This window comes from Hypanus sabinus, chromosome 18, assembly GCF_030144855.1.
Source record: "Hypanus sabinus isolate sHypSab1 chromosome 18, sHypSab1.hap1, whole genome shotgun sequence".
Lineage (NCBI taxonomy): Eukaryota > Metazoa > Chordata > Chondrichthyes > Myliobatiformes > Dasyatidae > Hypanus > Hypanus sabinus.
The window spans coordinates 13855733-13868777 of record NC_082723.1 but is presented as its reverse complement, the minus strand read 5'-3'; the positions used below and the strand labels follow the sequence as shown (position 1 = coordinate 13868777).

The window sequence follows — 13045 nt, the reverse complement described above, 5'->3', positions numbered from 1 at the left end:
TAGGAGAGTCATTTGCCTGCAGTGCTGACGTTGATAGTGTGCATTCCTATCCTTATAGATTTCTTCCAGTGTCACGTCTTCTGTCGGTTTACTTTCTCCGGTTTATTTTATTGATGTAAAATCTTTGCAAGACTGTTTGTTTTTGGGCATCATGTAAACCTATTTCTGGGCCCCTGTCTAATCTTGTGCATCAGAATAGCCAGTGTGGTGACCTATGGACATGAGTATAACTGCACTCATCAAAGGAGTAGAAAAGAAATGACTCAAAAGTCATTGCACTAAGCAGTAACAATAAAATTGTCCCAAATTTTGCACTCAGCAGTAAAAAAGTGGCATTTGGCATTTAACTTGCTGACAGCTACCCACAGAGCTTTATGGATTTGTCAGAAGAGATTTCCTTTAAACTGGTGTCTTTTTCAGTGCAGTGCTCTCTGCAGGGAATCTGTGGTATCTGAACAGAATGCCTCAGTAGTACTTGGGGAAAATAAAATTGCAGTGGCTTCACTGATACGCAGAATCCAAATGAGAAAGTATAAAACAACAAATATTTAAATGGCATACAACTAGTAACATATAGATTTGGAAACATGCCTGGATTAATGGAGTCAGGTAAAAGAAAATGGGAACAATGTTTTAAAATCAACTTCTCCAACTTTTTGTGAGAGTCTGTACACCATGGGTGTAAAAATAATTTTTCAAGGCAAGGGAGCCTGTTAATCATCACACTATTAAATGTTTACAAGCTCCTAAAAGTACAAATAGACCTTAATAACTGTTTTATGAGTGAAACAAGAAGGCAAGTACCTCGTTTTACAATAGGCATGCATTTGTGAAAAATATAACATTAAGCAAGTTTTCATTTTTCAAGAAGTAAACCATGGGTGTTTTGATATGGTAAACAGTCAGTGCCAGACAATTTATGAAATCAAGAAATGGATTCATGAATCAAGGATATCAGAGCTATAGAGTTAACTGATATTATAGCAAAAATTTGTAAATCGGGGAATGTCTGTATATTAGTTTTAAAGCATGCACTGAATTCATTGCTGGGTCTGAGAGTGAAAACTCTGTTGTACTACCTGTATTGGTATAGGACATCTCTTGTAGCAGCTGGAAAGGAATGGGGAAAGAGACCAGAATAAGAAGATGGGTGGAGGGGAAGGAAAAGGAACAAGGTGATAGGTGAAGCCAGGTGGGTGGAGGCGGGATAAAGTGAGAAGCTGGGAGGTGATAGGTAGAAAAAGTAAAACACTGAAGGAGAAGGAATCTGGTAGAAGGGAGAAAGGGAAAGAGGAGGGACATCGGGGTAGGTGATAGGCAGGTAAGGAAAAGAAAAGGGGTTGTCTAGAATTGAAGTTCATGCCATCAGGTTGGAGGCTACCCAGATGGAATATGAGGTGTTGTTCCTCCAACCTGAGGGTGGCCTCATTGTGGCAATAGAGGCTTCTTGCCCCTTCCTTTCCAGTCTCATTGAAGGGTCTCAGCCTGAAATGTCAAATGTTTATTCCTTTCCATAGATGCTGTTTGACTTGCTGAATTCTACCAGGGTTTTGTAAGTGTTACTCTGGGTTTCCAGCATCTGGGAAATCACTTGAGTCTTATAACAGCTTCCAGTTTTACAATTTTATTTTACATGGCTATTTACGAGATTGTAAACTTTCCTTCGTTTAAGCTTTGCTGTTATTCTCATCAGAAAATTAAAATGTTGTATAGTCAAGATGCTAACCTGTAACAATTCCATTGATATTCTAGAGCGTGTGGAATCCAGCATTTGGAGAGAGCAGGAGACAATCTCTCATTCTTCAATTCCCTTTACTTCTGCATTGTCACCTTCTCTACAGTTGGATTTGGTGATGTGACACCTCATATTTGGCCTTCACAGCTCCTTGTTGTCATAATGATATGTGTGGCTTTGGTAGTATTGCCTCTGCAGGTATGTTGCTAGTCTAGCTACTTGATTGTTTATGTATTTGCTACTACTTATTTTACTGATCATATCAGTGATTAATTTGAGAGTTTTCTGCAGGATGAGTAGCAAACTACTTTCATGAAAACAACCTTTCAGGCATCGTTTAAGAAAAGTGAAGCAATGTTCCATCCTAGTTTCATTAATGGCAATCTCAATATTGTATCTTTCTCCTGCTGAGAACAAGCTCCCAGTCAACTTCAATATCTCAGCAGGAAGTTTCCAAAAACAAATAAGTTAGATTGGGAACATGAAGTGTAGGGAATTGATGAGGTACAGTGCCTTGTAAAAGTATGGGTAAAAGAATATGTCCTTGCCTGTAAAAACTTGGCAAAGTGTCACTTAGAAGGTACTGTAAAGACACAGAAGAAGGTCTTTTTGGCCTCAACATTAAGCAGTACATGTTGGATAAATCTAATACTGTGCATCAACCAGGTAACACTAACCCTACTGTAGAGTATGGTGGAGGTAGCATCATTCTATAGGGAAGCTTTTCAGCAACAGGAACTGGAAATCTGGTCAGGATTGATGGGAAGATGAATGCTGCTAAGTACAAATCTTGGATAAAAACCTGCAAGCCTCTACCAGAAAGATTAAACTGTTCAGGAAGTTTGCCTTTTAGTAGAACAATGTCCCAAAGCACACTGCTAGAGCAACCACTGAGTGGTTTCAAATGTAGAAAAGTAATGTACTTTGAGTGGCCCACTCAGATTGAACATCTCTGGCAAGACATATATATTGCTGTCCACTACTGCTCCCCAACTAACCTGATATAGCTTGAGCAAGTTTCCAAGGAGGAAATGGGTAAATCTTGCTCCATCATGTTGTGTAAAGCTAATAGAGACTTATCCAAAAAGACTACTGGCTGTAACAGCTGTGAGAGGTGGTTCAACTAAGTACTGAGCAAAGAGGGATGAATACTTTTGAACTGCTGGCATTTCAGTTTTTGAATTTTTAGTTAATCATACTTTACAATTTTCCCTGTTTTTTGGGGCTCTGCTGTGAAGAAACAAGCATGTGATCCCTAAGTAAAAATTCTCAGTTAAATTGATCAGTATCCTTGATTGAAATATTCATTTATGTGAACAAGTGTTTGGGGGATGAATGCTTTTACAAGGCATTGTACATTCTTGGTGAGGAGCAATGCAACTGGAAGCTCAATTACCCAGAATTCCACTGAAACTTGGAAAGGGTGCCAATACATTCAGTTGTGTGCATTACACACTAAGAGTTGTTTGGCAAAGGCAAGGATAATACATGGCAGTGATCTGGTTGCTTGTTAGAAGATCACTTCAGACTTCCCTGAAAATAACACACTAGTCTGTAACTCTTAAAAAGTCCCAAGTCCTGATGAAGGGTCTCAGCCCAAAACTCTAACAATTTATTTCCCTCATAGATGCTGCCTGACTTGCTGAATTTTTCCAGCAATATTGGTGTGCTCCTCAAGGTTTCCAGCATCTGCAGAATCTCTTGTGCCTCAGAACCATTTAAATGTTAGCTTTTAAATGTTATAGCTTAAAAGGGGAGCTGGTGGTTGGATGAGTGCACCTGCCAACTTTACCACAGTGAGCAAGGAGACTGCCAGCTCCCTATTGTTTCTCTGTCAATCATCTCACCTTCTATTATCCCTTCACACCTTACCCAACCTCTCCCATTGGTATCAATCTCAGATTCTTAGCATTGGTAAGCTGCCTTGGGTTACAAAGTAAGTTTCTGTAGCTCTTGTTTCATGTAAGTGGACAAATACTGGAAATATTTCATGTCTGCTTACTGCGCAGGGGTTGGTCTACAGCTTTAAGGTGCATTACTGCCACCTGCTGGACTGAAGTGTGTCTTAGGATATCTAGATATTTATATTTGTTTCAAATTCTATAAAAAAGATCTGTATTCTTAAGGAATTGCAATATACAGTATAGTAAATGCAATAATCCTGTGCTCAAGATGCAATTTCTAAGTAATCATTGGTGAATTCCCTTTAAATCTGTCCCTGTAGTTAATGTACAATTAATCCAAAGCCAATACTACAGAAAACAGAAGGTTTACATTCGTCTAGTGTTAATATATTTCATTTTTTCCTGGAGGATGATGACTTTTACATAATCCATAGATTTGCAGTGGATTTCATTGACGGTACTGATTTTAGAAAATTTTAGTCAAATCATTGAACCACAAGTTAAATGCCTAATTAAATTAAAGTCATATATAGATCCAAATCCTGAAAGGAACTTCATCTTGCAATTCATGAAGAGAGCTTCATTTTACAAATCATATTTTGATCATCAGTACCCAGAACTTTGAAACCCAATTGAAGCAATCAATTGAAGCTTTGAAATCAAATGTCATGGAGAAATTAGGAAAGTGAAAACAAAATCTGGAGAACATAGAATTTATAAAATCCTTTAAATCTAGTTAATACTGGTATGGGATATTCTCACGTCACCAACTTAAATCTGCAATTCTCTATGCAAACAACAAATATTAATATGAAAATATGGATTTTTAGTGACGTCAAGCCAGTTTTTGAAATCAAATTTTTGCTTGCATTCAGCTGATTTATTTGAACAGATAAAACTAAGTTCTGTCATTGGTTAATGACATGTTGATAGGGTGTTTAAGAAGGCATATGGCATGCTTGCCTTTATTAGTCAAGACATTAAGTTCAAAAGTCAGGAAGTTATGTTGTGGTTTTATTAACTCTAGTACAGCCACATCTGGATACTGCATACAATTCTAGTTGTCCCATTATAAGAATGATGTCGAAGCCTTGGAAAGAATGCAGAAGAGATTTACCAGGATGCTACCTGGATTAGAGGGCATGTGCTAAAATGAGAAGTTGGACAAAGTTGGGTTGTTTTCTCTGTAGTGGTGGAGACTGAGGGGAGATCTGATAGAAGATTTTGAGAGCCATAGAAAGAGTAGACAGACAGTATCTCTTTCCCAGAGTTGAAATGTCTAATACCAAAGGGCATGTATTTAAGTTGAGGAGGGTCATTTCAAAGGAGATATGACAGGCAACTTTTTTTTACACAGAGTGGTGGGTGCCTGGAGTGTGTTGCCTGGAGTGGTGACAGAGGCAGATATTTCAGGGATTCCTAAGAGATGTTTAGATAGGCACTTGAATGTGAGGAAAATGGATTAAAATGGACATTGTGTAAGCAGAGGAGATTAGTTTAGTTGTCCACTTGATTACTAATTTAATTGGTCTGGAGTAACATTGTGAGCCAAAGGGCCTGATACTGTGCTGTACTGCACTATGTTCTTTCACTTAAAGTAGCTGCAGCTGACTTCTTAAATTGTCAATTCCTTACATTTCCCTCAAGCTTCTTTATCAATATAAGCAAATCTTATAAAATCCTATATGAAAGTGAATCAAAGGTGACATTACTGTACAGAGAAATGCCAGTATGTTTGGTGACTGTTTAGACAATGCATTGCTTCATCTAATTCATGTCACTGATAAGCTCAGTGAAGGACATAACTAACTTTGTCACTTGGAGTATTTTTTCTCTTCACAGTTTGAAGAGCTTGTTTACCTGTGGATGGAAAGACAGAAGTCTGGTGGGAATTACAGTCGGCATCGAGCGCAGACAGAGAAACATGTTGTCCTCTGTGTCAGCTCCTTAAAAATCGACCTGCTGATGGATTTCCTCAATGAATTTTATGCTCATCCTAGGCTTCAGGTAAAAATGGGCAATGGCTTTCATTGCAACTGTGTAGCCCAGGATTTATCATTAGAGTTGAATCACCTGGACATGCATCGGTGTCCAATAGAACACAGCTGCTTTGTGCAGTTCTGCTGAGGTGAAATTACTTACAGTAAGTGTCTAATCATCCATTGGGGTAGCAGGAGGTTCTGCAATATAAACAGCATCCTATGTGGTACCTGAGCAAGCTACAGCTGCAAAGCAGCTGAAAAATACTTGATAGCTGGCTTCAACATGCTCCCCAGCTTAACTGACTGACAAAATATATTAAGAATTATTGAAACCAGTAAAATGATTAATTTAAAATACATAAAAACTCAATTACTGTAGAAAAAAACAGTCTGCTTTCCTCCCACATCCCAAAGATGAATCTGAAAAGTTAAATGCTTATTGTAATTTATCCCTGAGTACAGGTTGTCCCCAGGCTTCCTTCCATTCTTGCGAACTGTTGGTAAATTGACCAACTTACAAGTCAAACATGAGATCCCAGGTGAGTGAAGGTGCCTGCAACCCAACAGTAGCTGACAGAATCCATCCCATTAGTCTTCCTAATGCTCCTTCAAGTGTATGGACTGTATACAAGTCAGGCATTCATGACCTGTGGATGATGTCTTTAGATTATGGGCAAAGGAAAGGAGAGCTGCTGTGCATGTTAGAGAGAAAATAAGTTGCAAGTATATAGGAATTAAGGAGAAGGAAATGGGACTAATAGGTTTGCTCCACCATGGGTTGGTAAGGATCCAGTAGCCAAATAGCCTTGTTCACTCTTACTATGAATTTAAGGTAAAGCACTTTGAGATTTCTTAATAAAGACATGAAAGTTATTGTATAAGTTCAAACCTTTCTTCCTTTATGAGCTAATTTTCATGCAGTATTTAATACTGAAAACTGCTATACTTTTAAAGAGAACAATTCCAGCTTCAGCATTTGTTCCAGAAATAGATTTCAATGACGTAGATTTATTTTCAGATGATCCTACATTTTTTTCCTTAACCATTTTCAGGACTGGATTTGTCAAAAGGCTGAGTACATCAGCAGAAAACCACAAAGGCAGCAAGAGAGGAAAAAGATTAAAGTTAACAATTATCTCCCAAAAGAAAGGACCTTTACATAAATAGATGGAAGATCTAACAATTGGATTTTCAGATACTTCTAAGTGTTTGATTTTTGAAATGGTTATTGAGAGTGAGACTCCCAGTTTAATTTTGAGAGTAGTCTCGAGTTCTCTAGTGATAGAAAACAAACTCTGATCTCCATATGAAATTAGGTATAAAGCAAAGCTCAGCACCACGGAAAACTTGCAGCTTCCTCGTGTTTTGCTGCCTTATAATGTGACTGTTTCCCTCTTAATTGTATAGTATTTCTGTTCAGGGATGTCAATGAGAGCAATTTGCATGTAAGCACATCATTTAATGAAGTAAATCCCAAGTTATTTTACAAGAATTATATCAAATAAGATTTGATACACAGAACTAAAACTGGGACAATAAGCAAATGTGTTTGGTCAAAGGTGCAAATTGTAAACTACAGTTTAATGAAGGTTGAAAGGGCATAGACATTTAAGGAGTAACTTCACAGGTGGAATGATGAAAATTAAGGGTTGGTGATTTACGGTAACCTTAAAAGGTTGTTGAGCCATCAGAGGTTATAGAGGTGGAGTTGCATAAATGGCAGATGTCATGGTGAATTTGAAAACAAGGATGAATGTGTTGTAATTCTGGGAAGTGGAGGTCTCTGAGCATGGAGGCAATCTACAGCTTTAAATGTGTAAGTTGCTCTTTAATTTATTCTAAGTTGCTTCTAGCTGCAACAGAAAACAAGACTGCACTTAAAGATAAGAAAACTGGAGCCAGGCTCTGCCTCTCAGCCTGCCCTGTCTTTCAATATGATCATGCTGATCTGTGGTTAACCTCAAATTATTTTCTGTCTCTGTACGCCCATCGTCCTCAATTCCATAATCTTTCAAATATTAATCTACTTTAAATATCGCTAATGATCTAACCTCCACAGCTCATTAGGTATTGTGTACAGGAGGCAACATCCATCATCAGAGATAAACACCATTCAGGGTATGCCATCCTGTAGCTCCAATTGTACAGGAGGGGCAGAAGCCTAAATTCCAAAACCACCAGGTTCAAAAACAGCTACCTTCTTCAACCATCCAGTTCTTAAACCAGCTGACACAATCCTAATAACTACCTCGGAATAGTAACACTGATCATATTGCACAAAATTAAACTTTGTTTTATTGTGTTCTGATTGTGTTCTTTATTGTAAAAATAGTGTATAATTTATGTTTAATTTTTTTCTCTCGTGAATGCTGCTTTTATGCTGCTATGTGCCTGTGATACTGCTGCAAGTAAGTTTTTCATTGCACCTATGCATACAACATTAAGTTCAACTTTGACTTTGGCTCTCAGGTAGAGAATTTCAGAGATTCACCACTTTCTGCCACAATTTGAGATACTCCATTGGAAACATCTCAACATCTACCTAGCCACTCCTTCTACTTGTGTGTTTCATTCGGTATGATCACCCTCATTCTTCTGAACTTCAAAGTATATAGACATTTTTCCTTTGGCTGTTCATTATAGTGCAAACCTCCCTTCTCAGGAATTAGATGTGTGCATCTGTTTTGGACTGCCTCCATGATGCAGTGGGGTAACTGTCACTTGGGCACTTTTGTGATGCCCACCTCTGTAAATATAGTTAATAGATTTTATATTTCAGTGAGTAATAATGGAAGATTATTATTTAAAGTAATGTTGTATCCAATCTGATTGGAGTGTTAATCCGGGCTTATTTAATTTTAACATATTCTGTAAGCAAACTGGTAGTTTATCTCCTTTATGTTGCAGGATTACTATGTTGTCATCCTCTGCCCAACTGAGATGGACCTGCAGGTGCGCCGAGTGTTACAGATTCCTCTCTGGTCCCAGCGTGTCATTTACCTGCAGGGATCCGCTTTGAAAGATCAAGATCTCATGAGAGCCAAGTAAGCTGAGTTGCCATATCAATGCAGCATGTATTTGTCCCTGAAACAATAGGGAGAGAGACCCTGTGTGATCTCTAGGGAGTATTAACTTGTTGACGGTTCTACTGCCCTCACAGTGCGTCAACAATGCAGTGACCTTAACTGCTTATCAAAAATCACACAATACAGAAGCTTTCTTCAAAGGTTTTAATGAGATCTCTTTTTTGTGTGAAATTGGAGAGTTAAGTAAAATATACTGTATATTAAATTCAATATAGAACCATCACATGCCTGAATATACTAATGCTGTTGATTATTCTCACAACAGATGTTAACCAAGGTAGTACACATACGTAACACTCAATATCTATACAGTGTAAACATGTGGCACAAAGATCAGCCTTAAACATAATACTTTTCTTCAAAAACTATATCTACTGAATGTTTACCAATATTACCAAAAACTTAAGACTCTCAGATATTGCTGTTAAAGGGCAAATAGAGGGTGGATGGAGATAAACGTCTTTCCATACTGTGCTTCAAATCGGAATAAAATATTAACTGTGTAGGCAAAGATCCAAAAAAACAGCTTGCATATAGGAGGTGATGTTCAAACAAAATGAACTTTGCCTCTTGAGGCCACACCAGCTGTACATTCAGAATGCTTGCTTCATTTACTGTGACAGTCAGTGAGTTGATGGTGTGATGGATTCAGAGCTAACAGTTTGTTGGGGCAGCATGGTAGCATAACGATTAGTGCCGTTGCTTTACAGCACCAGTGATCACCTGTCAGGGTTCAATTCCCACTGTAAGGAGTTTGTACGTTCTCCCTGTGACAATGTTGGTTTCCTGCAGGTGCTCCGGTTTCCTCCCACATTCCAAAGGTTAGAGAGTAGTGGGCATGCTATGTTGGTGCCAGAAGAGCGGAAACACTTACAGACTGCCCCCAGCATAATCCCTGGACTGTGATGGTCATTGACCCAAAATGGTGCATTTCACTGTATGTTTCAATGTACATGTGACAAATTAAGCTAATCTCTCTTTAGTCTTTGTGCATTAAAGTCAAATTACCCAATGGAAGAAAAGCCCAATTTCTGAAGTGTATAGGAAACTGAAGTGAAGACTGAAAGTACACATTGAAAGGCAGGTCATGCCTTACGAGCCTGATAGAATTTTTTGAGGGTATGACTAAGCACATTGATGATGGTAGAGCAGTAGATGTAGTGTATATGAATTTCAGCAAGGCATTTGACAAAGTACCCCATGCAGGGCTTATTGAGAAAGTAAGGAGGCATGAGATCCAAGAGGAAATTGCTTTGTGGATCCAGAACTGTCTTGCCCACAGAAGGCAAAGAGTCTTATTCTGCATGGAGGTTGGTTACCAGTGGTGTGCCTCAGGGATCTGTTTTGGGACCCCCTACTCTCCGTGATTTTTATAAATGACCTGGGTAAAGAAGTGGAGGGATGGGTTAGTAAATTTGCTGATGACACAAAAGTTGGAGGTGTTGTGGATAGTGTGGAGGGCTGTCAGATGCAAAAATGGGCTGTGAAGTGGCAGATGGAGTTCAACACAGATAAGCTTGAGGTGGTTCATTTTGGTAGGTCAAATATGATGACAGAATATAGTATTAATGGTAAGACTCTTGGCAGAGTGGAGGATCAGAGGAATCTTGGGGTCCAAGTACATAGGACACTCAAGCCTGCTGCGCAGGTTGACTCTGTGGTTAAGAAGGCATACGGTGCATTGGCCTTCATCAATCGTGGGATTGAGTTTAGGAGCCTAGAGGTTATGTTACAGCTGTATAGGATCCTGGTCAGACCCCATTTGGAGTACTGTGCTCAGTTCTGGTTGCCTCACTATAGGAAGGATGTGGAAACCATAGAAAGGGTGCAGTGGAGATGTACAAGAATGTTGCCTGGGTTGGGGAGCTTGCATTATGAGAGTAGGTTGAGTGAATTCAGCCTTTTTGCCTGGGAGCGAGGGAGAATGAGAGGTGACTTGATAGAGGTGTATAAGATGATGAGAGGCATTGACCATGTGGATAGTCAGAGGCTTTTTCCCAGGGCTGAAATGGCTAACACGAGAGGGCACAGTTTTAAGGTGCTTGGAATTAGGTAAAGAGGAGATGTCATGGTTAAGTTTTTTACACAGAGAGAGGTGAGCGCGTGGAATGGACTGCCAGCAACGATGGTGGAGGCAGATACAATAGGGTCTTTTAAGAGATGGAGCTCAGACAAATAGAGGGCTATGGGTAGCCCTAGGTAATTTCTCAGGTAAGGACATCTTCGGCACAGCTTTGTGGGCTGAAGGGCCTGTATTGTGCTGTAGGTTTTCTATGTTTCTAACTCTCCTCATAAAGCAGGGTAATTTTTCCAGATGAATGCAGTGATCAGACAATTGTTATATATACATTATGGGCATAAAGTAAATCACAGTTTCACAGGAGTCTGGACACTAGTCTTCCTTTAACAGATGAATTACCTCATCATGTCTCCTCTGACTGCCAAACTATAGCCACAATATTCACCCTAAGACACACAACCCTGATCATTACTTGGTGAGCTTTGTGTTTGGGTGGGCATTGGTTTCTGGTCAATGCTTATTGCACAGCCCTTGAAAAGATCGTGCACTTGGATTTACAAATTAAGCTACATTAATAACTGACAATCAGAAGGAAATCACTTTCTGATTGATACCCAGTTGAAACATGAGATAAGTGAGTGATAATAACTGGATTTTGGTGGACCATGTGAAAGTCTTTTGAATCAACAATTTCATGAAACACATCAAGTACTTTGCAGTAAATTTTGGAGCGTGTAAACACCAGAAAAGGAACTTCATAAAGTTCAATGTGAGAATGCCCTGTGAGCTGGCATTTAGCCAGAGGCCTCATTCTGTGTTGTAAGAAGATACAGGAAAGTATTAACCTGCAGTATTAGCCCTCAGTTACAATGAAACAGATGAAAAGCACATATTCAATCAAAAGATAAATCAAAAGAAAAAAATAAAATAAAAGGGGAAAGCATCCAGCACCTTCAGTCTGATCTACAATTTGATCACGTCATTGGCTAATCTGGAGATCAAGGCAGTTTTTCACCTTCATTTCCATATTCCTTGATAGATAATCAAATATTGCCTATCACTTGAAAGCTCCACTTATCCCAGACACTGGAGTTTCATAAGAAAGTGAAAGATTTCCACTCATCTTGATTTTAAGTTCATAATTTCCTTTACAAATAATGTGATTCTATAATGTGTCCCTTTACTCTCTTGCTTTCCTCCCCATCAAAGTTAAAAATAAATTTATTATCAAGGTACATAATATGTCACCATATACAACCCTGAAATTCAGTTTCTCACTTGCATACTCAATAAATCCAATAACCATAATAGAATCAATGAAAACTTGCACCAATAGGGTGGACAACCAGTGTGCAAAAGACCACAAACTGCGTAAATACAAAAAAAAGAATAATATTAATTAAATTAACATAACTATCGAGAACTGGAGATGAAGAGTCTTTCAAAATGAGTCCATAAGTTGTGGGAACAGTTCAGTGATGGGGCAAGTGTAGTTGAGTAAAGTTATCCCCTGTGGTTCAAGGGGTTGAGGGGTAATTGCTGTTCTTGAACTTGGTGTTGTGGGCCCTGAGGCTCCTGTATCCTCTTAATGGCAGCAGCAAGAAGAGAGCATAGCCTGGGTGGTGGGAATCCTTGATGGACGCTGCTTTCCTGCAAAATGCTCCTTGTAGATGTACTCAATGATGGGGAGGGTTGTACCTGTGATGGACTGGGCTGTATCCACTACTTTTTGTAGGATTTTCCATTCAAGGGAATTAGTGTTTCCATACAAGACTATCCATTGTACAAAATTGTGTTTTAAATCTTATCCAATACACCAGGGAATTAAATTTATACAACATGTGGGAAATAGAGTTGATAAATAGAAATCTTGCAAAAATAGCATGATAAAGCTTGTATAGACAAAAGCTGCTGTGCCCCTGCTGCAGGAAATTGAGGAGGCTGGTTTAATGATTCAGCAATTGCTACGACATCATTTATTGGTAAGTATGGGTCACAGAGTTTGAGAATTGATTCACAAGTGTATTGAAGGGTTATGAATAATTTTGAAGCCAACATGCTGTGTGTCTTCCCTTGTGACAGGATGGATGACGCAGAAGCCTGTTTCATTCTCAGCAGCCGAAATGAAGCGGACCGTACAGCAGCGGTACAGTAAATCCAAAAGTGAAGAGGGGGTTGGGGGTGGAGCTAGGAGACTTTATGCTCTGGATCTTTATGTAAAAGGAAAAATCAACCATATGTGTAAATGTTCTGGGATCAAGCTTATATTTCATCATATGGTCTCTAACACAAGTGTAGAATAGATTTGCTAACTCTGG

At 38.9% G+C, this 13045-nt stretch overlaps 1 protein-coding gene across 1 annotated transcript in view; it reads left to right on the top strand.

Moving 5' to 3' along the window:
* kcnt1b (potassium sodium-activated channel subfamily T member 1b) overlaps positions 1-13045 on the top strand; it is a 488428-nt gene that overhangs the window by 338649 nt on the left and 136734 nt on the right. Inside the window, exons 11-14 of the mRNA XM_059993689.1 lie at positions 1753-1933; positions 5482-5646; positions 8529-8665; positions 12810-12873. Of these exons, the coding sequence (XP_059849672.1) occupies positions 1753-1933; positions 5482-5646; positions 8529-8665; positions 12810-12873 (547 nt within the window). The remainder of the gene's footprint in view (positions 1-1752; positions 1934-5481; positions 5647-8528; positions 8666-12809; positions 12874-13045) is intronic.